Source organism: Nannobrachium achirus (assembly GCF_963921795.1).
Source record: "Nannobrachium achirus genome assembly, chromosome: 19".
In the NCBI taxonomy this organism is placed as follows: Eukaryota; Metazoa; Chordata; class Actinopteri; order Myctophiformes; family Myctophidae; genus Nannobrachium; species Nannobrachium achirus.
Genome location: NC_137826.1, coordinates 20,682,879 through 20,697,600, shown reverse-complemented (window position 1 = coordinate 20,697,600; position 14,722 = coordinate 20,682,879). Strand labels below are relative to the sequence as shown.

The window sequence follows — 14,722 nt, the reverse complement described above, 5'->3', positions numbered from 1 at the left end:
GACATTGTAATAGCAGTCTTCCAAATACTGCCCAATTTAAAGAAATCATGTTAATGTGCCTTCAATAAAAACAAATCAGTCCAGTTTCCTGTCCTGCAGGAGTTTGTTTCCTTCCACATCATACATACACTTAGGGAGGATGTCCTGTTAAGTCTAATAATGAGTTTAGTAGGCCTAAAGTAGTTCATACTGACAAATCGCTTCATTGCTTATTTCAAAAGGGTTTAAAACACAACTTCTCCAAACAGCAATTCCAACATCTTCAGAAGTATTTCATAAATAAAATCAGAAAATCAAATCATTTCGATTAATAGACATTTAAGTAATAGTAAAAATAACAGATCTACAAGCTTGTAAGCTTGTAGATATGCCATTTTCACAAGTTTGGGTCCTGGGCAAAAGTCTAATTTCTCTTTTGAGTCTCGAGCTAAAAAGTTTGGGAACCACTGCTCTAAAGGCCTGTACCTGAACATCAGTTAAGAGCAAGTTACTTATGAAGGGTCAAGTCAAGTGTGCGCTAGTATAAGCTGGCGTCAATTCAGAACATTGTAATAAATGAATTATAATACTGTGCATTTGAAAATAAACAAAACATGATGACAGCTCAAGTGCCTTTTATTATTTGGGACTCAGAACATAAAAATCCAGACAGTGCCATCATTACATTTTTTTTAACATCATCTTTCTTTGCAAAGCAAATGCATGGCCACAGCTACAAAACAAAACCAACTAGCTGGGCCTTAAATAAACAAGTAGAAAAAAAAGGGTGTTTTTGATACAAGGACTGGTTGCTCTTGTGCGGGTAGGGTGGGAGATTACAGGGGCTCAAGTTCAGTCTTCCTCATCCCAGTCCTTCTTTCCCTGGCTGGGCGCTTTGGGTCCCCCTGCTGGTTTGGCCATGATTATCTAAGAAGAGAGAGAACAATCAAACAATGTTTTCCAAGTAGAAAGCTTTTTTTCGGGGGGGATCCACGCTGCTGGCTATAACTGGTAAAACCTCAAAATATACAAAGTATCAGCTATTTTCACTGTTGTGCAAAAAAAGTATAAATTAGGCTTAAATGACGCACAAATGAATCCAAGTAACAACCCCATACTGTGTGAGATGAAGTGACAATAGAAGCTTAAAAGATAACTTAAAAAAAAAAAAAAACTTTATATTTTATCAACCTTTATCTTTAGCAACAAATAATCGCCACCCGAGGTAAGGTACAACTCAAGACCACGGCAGGAAGAGCCTTCATACAGTTCCCAGAAGGTTATATTTAATATATTTTGCATCTCTCATTCGCTCAGGTATCTTCTTTGATTTTACAGTGGATTATACTGAAACTCGAAATATTTCCATTTCTTCAACTTCTGTATCCAACTGTAATCATTACAATTAAAACAGATCTCTGAATACATGCATCATGCAGTCACACCATTCAGAGTTCTGTGCAGGACCTGGAAGTGATTTAGTCTCATGTCAGTGACACACCTCGTGCATATTAAAACAGCATTGAAAACACTGGGGGAAAAAAAAACACCATAGAGCCGAGTTTAGCGTCACACGCATACAGTACAAACTTATGTTAGTAGATACAGGCAGTCAGTTGGAACACCATTTCACTCAGAGTGTCTGAGTTATGTCAGTATATTGGTGCAGCATTTTGGCCCGGTTTCAAACGCACACACATTCCAGCACCTGCTGAGAGAGAGGGTGGTGTGTGTTTGTGCACACTCTTAATGGTGAGTCTCAAACTTATCGGGCGCCTCATCCCAGTCATCCTTGTCCCAGTGGCCTCTCTGTTTGGGAGCCTTGGGTCCCCCTGCGGGCTTGGCCATGATGATCTGATCATATACATACATAACAGCGTACATGAACAGCCTTTCATACTAGTGCTTGTTGGTTTAAAAAAGGAATTTGGTTCACTTTGGGTTAATTTAAAAAAAAGAAATGTATCTCTACCTCACCTCAGTCTTTCTCATTGCCTTTTGTTTTCATAGATGCTAATTATTTTATGCAGATGTATGTTGGTTGGTTACTTGTTCACATGTATTGGACTTAGAAGTAACTGTTTGCTTGTCCACAGTAGCCAAGTATGGTAGATGGCATTGTTTAGACAGATAAATAAGGTTTACCTGGTATCCTACAGTAGTTACTTTGTAGCATTCCATTTATACAACCATTTACCCCGTCGTTTGTTGACTAGGGTTGATGCCATTAACTCATCTTACCCTTCGATAAGAGCACCTGCTAAAATCCTAAATTGTATTATCAATACCTTGCATTGTGCTCACGGATCATGCTCCTTACATGAAAAGTAAGCAACAGCAATGAAATATGGTCATAGAGAATAGAAATTCAATAGCGCAAACATTAAAACAAATCAGTGAAAACACCAAGTCGTGTTTTGAGTTTGCACATACTGTAGTGTCTGTGTGTACAGTACATGTATGAGTGGGCACCCACCTGGTCCACTCTCAGAACTGTGACGGCAGCGTTGGTAGCCAATTTCATGCCCCAGAATTTGACCAGGTAAGGTTCCAGGATACCAGCTTCTAGCATGTCCTTCAGGACAGGACCTTCTCCCTGCAGACATAATTACACATTATATATACACACAATTAGTCATAGGGTTTAAAATAAAATGTATGCAACCTTTAAACAACGAGATATCAAGTATTTTCCATGTGAAAAATGCAAAATTTCTCAGACAACATTAACAGCAAAGTGAATTCCTAACTTGAGTGTAATTCCCGCCGTATGCAACATGATTGAAACATCTGCACTAATGCACCGGGAGTACACGTACCTCAATATCGAAGCCCATGTTTTTGTTTCCCTCATGATGTGAGGCGTATAGATTAGAAATGAGCTCATTGGCCTTGACACCAGAGTTCTCTGCCAGGGCGCGGGGCACAGCCTCAAAGGCTTCAGCAAACTTCTTAATGGAATACTGCTCCAGACCCGGACATGACTAGGGAGACGGAGGAGACAGAGGAAATGTTGGTGGACACAGCAAATAGTTTATTATTACTGAGCAGGAAATGCAACCGTTCAGCTGGTTTATTTAGGCTGAAGCAAAATGTAAAAACATGGCTTACTTAAATACATACAAACACTGAGTAGCAATACTTGTTATCCGGACCATTTCCTTGGACATAAGTCATTACGCAACATCTGACCTTGACCCTCACCATTTTGTGTCTATCCTTAAACTTTACACTGAACTTAAGCACCGACGACCAACCATAATATAACCAAAAGAGATGACCAGTAAAATGTCCATCAATGTGCAAGCTCTTCCCATTCTTAAGGGTTGTTCAAATAACTAAAACAATAACTAATTGTGTGAGCATCCACTCCACAATACCAGCGAGCCTACCACTAACGTTAGCCATTCATAATCATCTACTAAATCTCCGTAAACTAAATTATAACAAAACAGCCTGCATCACAGATGTCCTTCTGGTGGATTTTGATTGGCTGCCAGTTTTTCTAATGTTCATCAAATCACTCGGAGTGATCCAAACCATATTGTTTACCGCCATCCTTGTCGCTATGGTTGTGGTCTTCTATTCAGGCTATTTAAGTTAGAACTACATATTTATAGTTAGTTATAGTTATTTCTTGGTGTGAACGGCCCTTTACAATATTATATCTGGTTCTACCCAAGACAATATTATAATATCATACACCTCCACCCATTCATACAATAAATGTAAACTTAAGACTATATCAGTGGATACAATCAATTCTGCGTACCTCTCCATATGATGTAATCTGTCTGGCCAGCTCAATCTCAGTAGCTCCAGCCCCAGGTACCAGACGTTTGTCCTAGAGAAGGGAAATAAGGTTAACCATGTTTAGGAGTCAGAGATGCCATTTTAGTGAAACATTTTCCATTGTTCACCTTCTGTTTAACACTATTCTACCAATACAGCACCAAAATAAGTGGGCTAGGATAAGATAAGACCACAATAAAATGAAACCTACCCCATACCGGTTGCATTGATTGTTAACCCATTTATGCCTAGAATTATTGAATGCTTTAACCAGTGAAAAATAGCAGATATACAAGCTCACAGCGCGGCACCGAGTGCCGCGCTGCGAGCTTGTAGATCTGCTATTTTTGAAAAAGTCGTGAAAATGTGTGCAAATCTTTGAATATATGTATTTTCAAAGCGAACGTTTGTAACTCAAATTTTGCTTCTGGGTGGTCCCTGGAACTAGATATTTTGAAATGGGGGTCCGTGGCCAAATAAATATCATTTTGGGGGTCCTTCACATGAAAAGGTTTGAGCACCACTGACATAGTAGTCTCTCAAGAACAGACTAACTGAGCTCTAGTTAAGTGAAAAGGACCTTTTCTTTGACGATGGCTGGCCAGATTGCTGACATAGAAACAAAAAAAACTTTAGAAGGATTCAAAAGACACTTATAGAATCGGGTCAAAATTCAAATTTTCACGATTTTTCAAAAATAGCAGATCTACAAGCTTGCAGCGCGGCACTCGGTGCCGCGCTGTGAGCTTGTATATCTGCTATTTTTTTATATTTAAAGCATACAATATTAGCGTCATAATGTGTTCAGGCCTAAATGATCCGATTACAATGCTGCATGTGTCCTTGTGAAAAGGGACTTACCCTGACGAGGACCTTGAAGGTGTTTACGCCATCATCGATGGCCCTCTCGATGTCGTCCATCCGATTGTCAGTGGACCCTCTGATCACCAGTGTGGAGATGGCTCCATCCTCTTTCTCTGTTAACGATAATTGTTTATCGTGAGAAATGTCACACAGCTTGTCCGTGTAGACGTGTGTGTACACATTTTTACAGTCTATGGGTTGGTTCCCTTGACACATCACAGTGATATCACACGTGTAGAGATGCACCGATCAGGTTTTTTGGGGCCGATACCGATCACCGATCAGCTGGAATCAATATCTGCCGATACCGATATTACCGATCGATCAAAGCACCGATATTACCACCGATATTACCGATCGATCACAGCGTGAAATCCATAAATTCTTCTATTGTGTCACTGTCGGAGCATTTATATATTTAATGATTCCTCTTACACAACATTGACATTGTATATATCAATTCAATTCAACTTTATATTTTAAGGTCATGATTTGATTCGATTCTCAATATGATATATTATCGTAAATCATTTTAGTCCTAGGAAAATTCCTCCTCAAGAAAAACAAAACAAAAAGGTTTTCTCATAAAGACAGTGGCAATATTGTCTATCCTTCATTATTTTCAAGGTTATTTGGCTATAATGGTTAATAGCAACAATAATAGGCCAAATAGGCCCTTAAGATTTTCTGTACACTATATACATATTTGGGGTCCTTGCTCTTGGCATGAAAATGTTTGAGAACCACTGTTCTTAAACAATATCAGACAACAACATTTCTGTTTGACTGACCTTCCCAGTTTTTTATTTTTATAGACCTGTTTGCTGGAAAAAACAGGATATGGCAACACTTTTTATAGACCTGTTTGCTTGTTTCTGTCGCAGAAACTAAATGGCAACGCGTCATCCTCCTTACATCTAGTGCTAACGGTTAGCACCTGTGGAAATGACTGTTTTAAACTATATAAGGGAACTACAAACGTTATCCTTAGATCGACAACAACTACCTCCAACTGTTGTCCTCCAATGACTTTGGAATTATGTTTTTTGGAATTAAGTTTAACATCAACGTTACAGCCTCTCTCTCTTCTCTCACGTCGCAGAGAGAGAGAGAGAGAGAGAGAGAGAGAGAGAGAGAGAGACGAGCGGAGCCTCGTTAACCCAAAGAGAGAGAGAGAGAGAGAGAGAGACACGAGCGGAGCCTCGTTAACCCAAAGAGAGAGAGAGAGAGAGAGACACGAGCGGAGCCTCGTTAACCCAACACAGCTGAAAACGCATTCATCTGATCACTCAAATCGTGGATTTTACTTTGAGAAGTCAACACCTACAAAGGTAGAAGTAGGCTACTATTCCAATGGTGTATCCAATATGTTTAAAACAAACAACTTTCATCTCACTCTGTCCCCCTTTCTTCGGTGCATGTCTGTGTGTGGTGTGGGAGGAGGGGGGGGATTAAGTGGCTCACAGACAGAAGTGAACATGGAGCCGCACGCACGCACGCACGCACACACACACACACACACACACACACACACACACACACACACACACACACACAAGAGAAGAGAGGAGAACAGAGCTCTCCTTCGTCAGAAGCACGCATGCACAACGCGCACGTGAATCCAACGTCAACGTCCCTTTTGCTTCAATCCCTTGATCGGCTCGCTTTGATCCAATTATGGAAACACCGATCAAAACCGATATGGCCTTGATCGGCCGATCTGATATCGGAACCGATCAATCGGTTCACCTCTACACACGTGATATCAAAGTTGACATCACCTATGTAAAAGTCCATATCCATTTTATGCCCATATATGAAGATCCCTGATGTCATCGATATATATATCACTGGCCACGCCAGAAGGCCAAGACATGGCCCATATCTGTGTGGCTGGTTCAGATAGGATCTCCATGTATGGGCATAAAGGGGATGTACTATATACAGTACATGGATCTCATATATGGGTAACTGGTCCGATATACATCACTGGCCAAATGGCCAAGAATTGGTGCGACCGATCTTATGTCACCCCGAGGAGTCTTACTAGTTTAGAATGTGTTAAAAAAAAAAAAAAAAAAGAAGAAAAGTGCAATGGCTTCTGAAAAAATTAGGCCTGAGATTCTTACCATGTTTGAAGATGACCACCTGCGTGTCTCCCACCTCTGAAATGTAGACACTGTCACAGTGACCCATCTCCTCTGGAGTAGGAGCGGTCTGCAACACAGCAAAACTCATGTCAAACATGGCTAATACTTATCATACCAGTTGGAACCTCACATTCTGACTGACTGAGAGGCATTCTGATGAGTGCCAATATATTCCAATAACAGCATTAACGAACGCAACCACCTCATTTACATTAGTGGTTTACGGCTGTGATATTGGCACTGGCACAACATTGCTAATATCTCGTAAATTACCTTCAATGTATTACTGTTTAAATACATTGCAATTTCATCAAGTTTAATTAGCAGTTTATTTTTTATTTATTTAAAGAAATTGAAATTAAAGATTGCTAGTAAAGGGTTTGGTAAACATGGTACTGAGAGCCACAATACCAAATCAAATGGATTCATTTGTGCTGCATCACTGCCATTGCCATAGTTAGAAAAAAAGGTGAGTTTGTCTTGGGTATTGCCGTTATTGTAATATTTTAACACAGACAAGACTCTTGAGAACTCACCAGCCTGGGAAGTGCAATACCCCCGACTGTTTTGCATAACCTTCTGAGGTCCCATTTAGAGTTCAACCTGGAGGGGGACATAAAAGAGTGAGTTATGCCAGACGTATACTTAGTTATGCAGCAGTGTGGTGACCAAGCTAATCATGCTGAGCTTGTAGATTGGCTATTTTGGGATTTACTAAGAAGGGCTGCAGTGTCTCATAAGGTTACTGCAAACTTATTTTGAAATGTGCATTTATCAGCACTCACACAACTCATACTCGGTTTCATGTGCTGTCAACAAAACAAATGGACACTCAGAAGGATCTACAAGAAAATGTGTTTCCTTTAAGGCACTTTTATTTATATATAAATGAAGTTGTAGTTGATTTGATATCTAAAACTAGTTTAACTAAAAATGACACAAATATAAATTAAAGAAAAGCTATTCAAAATTGATACACAGGACAAATGATAAAAGCAGAACATAATTATATAATATAACATAACATACATAACTGGTATAAGAAAGGTTTCTTATAAATGGTCAAGTGACACTTTGGAAGATGCTACTGATTTGGATCAAGTCATCCATCTGGTTTGATCACTAACATTTCAGATATGTCATATTTCTCTTACCTGACCACCATGAGCTGGTACTTATTGGCATAGTGCAGAGCCATATCAGCCACCTTGCCTCCAGTCACCACCACGTTGGCACCGGCTTCTTTGATCGCCTTCACTTGTGCCTCCATCATGTCCTCCTCCCCCTTACTGAAGTTCATCAGCTCCTCAGCACTCTTTATCAATACTGTACCCTAAGACATGGACAAATTGACAGCATGTTCAGTACAATATTAACACCTGGAGTGACACGTTCCACACGTGTTAACTCATATGGTAACCAATAGCCCCCGCGCTACTGTGGCCGGGAGTGAGGGAAAAGACTCAGTTTCCCATGATGCCTCACAAAATACTACATCCGGCGTCCATTGAATTGTATTCATCCTGCCAGCAGAAAAATGCATATATCTCTTTTCCCATATCGCGCGTCAAAAAGGCCTGTTTTCTATGCACCATAACGTACACACAGATCATCGCGGTGTATTTTTCTTCTCCGCGTGAAAGAAGAGACGTTCGGTGGCCGTGAACAGGAACCCCTGCACGCACAAAGGACACGAGCTGCGTGCACGGAGCCTCCGAAAACCAGGTAAATACAATAGGAAAAAGCCTTGGCAGTAATCTACGTTAGTTATAGCAAAACTATGGAAGTGTTCACGTTTAATTTAAACGATAAACACACCTACCAATGGCAACACGAGTCTGTGTGGCACCCTAAATATTTAAGATTTCAATGTGTTTGTATATATGTTGCTCTGATTTCAGAACATAATTATTTATTCATTTTCTATTATTGTTTTTTGAAATGCATTGAAATTAATGTTTAATCCCATGTATAAACACGATTATAACCGGTTTCTTTACAGGTAGATTTGGGTTTGTTTAATTTGAATACTCTAGAGTAGCAAAGAAGCCACAACAACCATCACATTTTGAAATGAAACTTAATTAGACCGCCATTGTTATCTTATATATTTTGTGCTTTTGGTTAATGGTGTCACATGTTAGCCATGTTAGGCATTTCCGAAAGCACAAAGTGTGTAATGATCCCAGGCCACCCCCTCGACATGCCACTGTCAACAGAAATGTATGCAAAAGGTAAAATGTGGCTTTAGTGTTGTGAAACACTAGAAAATTATTGGAACCTTCCTTACCTTGGTCTCTGTCACCATGCAATCAAATGGGCAGGAGAAAACAGCAATCTTGGCATCTTTTACTGATGTGACGTCTCCCTCTGCCTCCTTCTTGAACACCATGCCGTGCAGCATGGTGGAGGCATTCAACCCAGAACCCTAAGACACCACAGATAGAGATTTAGAGGAAGCCAACACTCACGCAGATTATTTGTGATCGTCTGCAAGTCTACAATGGCACACTCACCAAGATCTTGCATACTCTGACGCTATCAACATTGAAATTGCCGGATTCAGGGAAAATGGAAACTGCAGCAATGGGGGGAGAGATATATATAATAATTAAGAATTAGGTGCAAATGAAAACATTTTGTTGCCACCAAGATCATGTAATCAAATTAACCTTTTTCGTTTCATCAATAATTTTCTGGATACTTTTCAAGCAATTCTTCCTCAATTAATTTCTAAATAAAGAATATTTTGCCGACTCACCACAGGCCTGGGCAATGAGGTTGGCAAGGAAGTCTTCGTTGCCATACTGTTTGCTCATGACGGCTGGGCGGATCAGGGATGTGGCCTCAGTTAAGTCATGGAGGTCCTTGGCTGAAGCACACACACAGTCTGGCAGGAGCTCCAGTGCCTTCTTACATGCCATCTCATAGCCCTCAATCACCTACAAGACAAATGGGGATAGGGAGGCTAAGCATACATCATACCTCATCATTTGTATATTAGGTTAGTGATATTGTAGGACAGACTACAGTGTAGGTCAAAATTAAACAAACAATATACAATACAGAACACACAATTCCTGGGCGGTCCAAGTGCAAAGGGCCAAGCAAGAGTGCTGTAGTATCACTAAAGCTCCTTGGTTTCTGGTACTTTATTCCCATTTTAATTCCACATTTACCCCAGCTGTATCATTTTTTTACATTTGTGCTTTGTTTCATAACTGTATTGTTGTTGTGAGTATGTCATTTCAAATGTCAGGTCGGTCAGGTCTATTGGATATTTCGATGTGTTTCCACAAAAGGCATTTCATCCAGGAGCTACTGTATGTATGGGAAACACTGAAGTCTAGAGATACTGGCTTTGAGTATAACTTACCTCAGACACAGACAGACCCATTCTGAGTAGCTCTTCTGCGTGCTCCAACAGAGAACCAGCGAACACCAAGACAAAGTTAGTCCCATCGCCAACCTCCTGTTCCTGCATGTGGGAGGCCATCACGATCATCTTGGCAGCTGGATGCTGCACCTGTAAATGACACGCGAGAGGATAATTAAGTTGTTGAATCTTATTTGCATTTGAGACATGTGTTGAACAAATACTGCGGATAGCCTCACCTCGAGTTCCCTAAGGATGGTGGCAGCATCGTTGGTGACAAATAACTTCTCCAAGTGGTTGATCACCATTTTGTTCATGCCTGGAACAACAACATGCATTATAAAATCAAGCATCAAGTGGGCTTCACAAAATACGTTTTTGCAAATCACTTTCCTATCAGAAATGTAGCTTGTCACGGGGCAGCAGAGCTTATAAAATGTATGACATTTACCATTTGGCCCATAAGCTGTTCGTGTGGTCTGAGCCAGCTCTTTGCAGGCGCCGATGTTACGATAGACTGCTTCCTCAAGTCCCGAATAGTGCTGAAATAAGCAAAGACACAATCAATCAATATAGGCAAGGAAATGTCACAAAATGTGCCATAGAACACTGGTTCTCAACGTGGTGTCCGGGGACCCCCAGGGGTCCTTGAGTGGTTTCCAGGGAGTCATCAGCTATGGGAATCAAATGGACCCTTACAGGTCTTAACTCAAGAGGGGTTTTACACTGTAGATTGTAAAAGGTCTGAGAATGACAGGAGAAGACACTCTTTCAGATTGGTAGTGTAATTACACCTTTATAATGAAGTCACATTATGATGTGTACTGGTGGTTATTTAGGCATTCATAGCCCATTTCAGAACGTGTATCATCCTAGCCTCGCGACGGCTCGCGTTGCCAGACAAGTATCATACATACACACTATCATCCCAAATACTAGCTCTGGTCCATAGCGTTAGTGGAGTTCTCCCTAACGCTATGTTCCTCTTCCTCCGTATTCCTTGGCAAAACCGGAAAACCCTGCCGTCTGTTCCGAAAATAACAAAAACTGTTTCGCCCCTCACCAAACCAAAGGTATCATTGGACAGTTGAAAGCTTACTCTACTTAGTGGACGCGGGCTGAGCCCCCCACCACACGATTAAAATACATTTCTAGGACAAAATGAAAAATATTCTACCGGATGGAAACTCCATTTCTTCTCGTTTTTCACTATTTGTCGTCGCCATCAAGGTTCCAACTCACTACTGCCGCGCAGGTCAGAGGACCGACTTACACAGAGCATTAGTCTCACTGGGTGTTATTCAACTCTGTGACGTTGGAAGCGCTGTTTCGTAAAAACGAAGAAGAGCGTCTCCATCCGGTGGAATATTTTTCATTTTGCCCTAGAAATGTATTTTAATCGTGTGGTGGGGGGCTCAGACCTCGTCCACTAAGTAGAGTAAGCTTTCAACTGTCCACTGATACCTTTGGTTTGATGAGGGGCGAAACAGTTTTTGTTATTTTTGGACCAGACGGCGGGGTTTTCCGGTTTTGCCAAGGAATACGGAGGAAGAGGAACATAGCGTTAGGGAGAACTCCACTAACGCTATGGACCAGAGCTACCCAAATACAACAAAAAGAAAGGGTACACAGGGTTCCGAAAGGGGCTAGCCAACGCCTCACTGCGCTTATTATTGTAGTGTCTAATCTAGCACGAAAAAGTACAATTAAGGTCAGTAGCAACAACAAATGGGAATTTCTGCAGTCTTAGATTGGGCTTAAATCAAATTGACCCAACTTCTGAGACTGAGAAACATTAATTTTGAAAGATGCTAATGATCAGAGTGTGATGGCTCAGATTTGTGTACAATGGGTTATGGGTGTATCCCTGTCTACAACGCAATGGCTAGCTGCGTGTAGTGTACGTGCTGCTGTCTTGGATTTAACGGCATATAATAATGTCCATACGTGTGCGCTCCGTAAACATATTCTTCCATTCCCATAGGTACAATGAAGACAGCGGTTGGCCGACTACTAGAGGCTGGTCCTGCATGCCGACAGGTTGAGCGGCCTAGCGGTGCTTCTAGAACTCTCCCACATGATGACAGTGCTGCTTCCTCCTCATGATGCTAGCTAAGTAGCTATAGCTCACAAATATCTCGTTTTAGACTTTGTTTACTCATTTCAGCTTTGCCGCCGAGCCTCACCTTAGCACCGTCCTTCAGCATCTGGGCAAAGCCCGGGGCTTTGGGTACGTGGAGGGCCATTTTGCGGTGTTTGGCAGCTCCGGGTGTCCAGGAGAAGGTAGCTGCAGCGTGGGTTCGGCACTGAGCACAAAGCCGGAGAGAGACGGAGATGAGAGGAGGAGCTTGTTCAGTTCAGTCACTGCTTACTGACAGGAACAAGTGAGGGACAAACCTAGAACAAACACATGGGGATGTTATTGCATAGTTCCACCACTTGGCTGCACCATTGCCTTGCCACACACAGTGCAGTGCTTCTCAAAGTTTTTCATGTCATGACCCTTATTAGCCCGCGGACCCCCATTTTAAAAGATATGTCAGAGAGAGACCCCCCATAAAGGCCCATTCCCACTGGGCCAGATAACAGATAAAAAGAAATCTCTTTCTCCAGATATTTTTCCATTCAAAGTGGATGGTAGATACAGATAAAAAAAATATCTGACACAGATAAAAGAAATATCTGCGGCAGATATTTTTTTTTATCTGTATCTACCATCCACTTTGAATGGAAAAATATCTGGAGAAAGAGATTTTTTTTATCTGTTATCTGGCCCAGTGGGAATGGGCCTTAAGAGATGTTTTGTTATGACTATAGCAATGATTCTCAACTATTTTAATTTCAAGGACCCCCAGTTTGACATGCTTTAGGCTACGGACACTCATTTAATGGCATTTCTATCTCTGAGACCCCAATTTATATTGTAAAATCAATGTTAATTTAACTCAGAGTGTACAAATGGAACAAATTATATCATTTTGTTCCATTTACACTCTCTGAGTTTCCTCTTCAGCCGAAGGGCTATTCATGGCTATGGCTTCATCATACTTATTTGACAGCATCATCAGCCCATGTTGGATTCGTGTATTTTCAGACATTTAACCACTTACTCGATACTTAGTAAACTTGACCTTTCTTTCACTCTGTACTGGCATTGCGAGGCATTGTGTGCTTGAAGATCTGCTATTTACGGTCACTCCCCAGTCACCCATTTATATATGTCTGAATATAAATAGTATAGATATGTATCCATAAGTTGTAAAAAAAAAAATGTTATATCAGCTTTGCTATTGAAGAGTATAACAATTATTTAAATATGAACACATTAATCATAATCATTGGATATCTATTGACTTTCTTTTATCTTGTTATGTTAACAAATGCTTTGTTATGTAATATAAAAAAACGAATCAATATTTGTTTCTAAAAGGGTTTATTGCTGTGTACATGTAGTTACAAAAAAGGTTTACAATTTATTCTTCTCCCTTTTATTTCAGACAAACAGGGAGCTAGTCGTTGATATATAAAGAAATTCCAAAAAGGATCACAAGTTCCCCATAGCTACATGGCTTCATCAAGACCATGAGGTCAAGACCTTCACATCTTACCCATATTATGTATAAAGTATTGGTCTAATAAGTAATATCAAGGTCAATACAAGCTCCAACAGAGAAACATACAAAAATAAAAAGGTGTCTTTCATAGTACTTATACTACAGTATATACTGTACGTAGTTTGGCAGGATCATCATCAAACCCTTTAAAAGGGTATTATAAATGTTAGTTCTTCATTGCATACTTAATAGAACAGAGGCACATAGGCCCCGTCACAAACATTTAGTGTTAGTTTATCACATACTACAATTATGGTCTCATACAATGATTTCGAATTGGATATTAAGATACAAAGTTTCTACGAGCATAGTGTGATTTAGGACTGGACAATGTATTGATATTAGGGTATCGTAAATGTTATTTATTGCCTCCTTAACAAAATAGGCAAATAGATTTTGTGTTAGTTTATTATCACATATCATTTTGGTCTAATGGTTTCCAAGTGGCTTTTTCAGCCACTTGAAACATTTTCTTTGATCGTAGCTTGAGTTATGACACTTTATTGTCTGGGACTTTGGACAGCATGTCTTTTCCTGGTGTAAATAATAATTTTCTGAAGTTATCTTACAGTTCTAGCTGTTGCCTTTACCCACTTAGTAATTATATAGGCATTACTCATGATTATTTATCATGAATCTTGTTGTGTAAATATTTAGTGAATGCACTAATAGCCAACCCCACAATATTGTCACAATATTGATATCGCAGTATTTGGTTGAATATATATTTGATTTCATCCATATTGCCCAGCCCTAGTGTGAGTACAAAAAGTATTTAGAATAACATACTTCAGGAAAATATGCTCATTATGTGAAGAGCAGAGAGACGACATAAAGCACATTAGCTTTTCCCAGCTGTGACAGAATCATCACAGAAGTACTAGCAGCTATAACACGTACATATGTATAACAACATAGGAATCCCTTGGCTTTGGCAGCTACGACAA

General features: G+C 40.3%; 1 protein-coding gene across 1 annotated transcript; it reads right to left on the bottom strand.

Annotated features, from left to right (window-relative positions):
- Positions 1-597: 597 nt before the first annotated feature.
- On the bottom strand, positions 598-12,479 carry cct8 (chaperonin containing TCP1, subunit 8 (theta)). Its single transcript, XM_080748499.1, has 15 exons — positions 12,348-12,479; positions 10,613-10,703; positions 10,401-10,480; positions 10,162-10,311; positions 9,547-9,727; positions 9,302-9,363; positions 9,076-9,213; positions 7,940-8,118; positions 7,322-7,388; positions 6,765-6,852; positions 4,633-4,748; positions 3,752-3,823; positions 2,799-2,963; positions 2,456-2,575; positions 598-906 (listed from the first exon to the last, which is right to left on the bottom strand). Exons 1-15 carry the CDS (start codon positions 12,405-12,407, stop codon positions 832-834), a joined length of 1,644 nt encoding a protein of 547 aa, XP_080604625.1. The 5' UTR covers positions 12,408-12,479; the 3' UTR covers positions 598-831.
- Between the last annotated feature and the right edge of the window lie 2,243 nt (positions 12,480-14,722).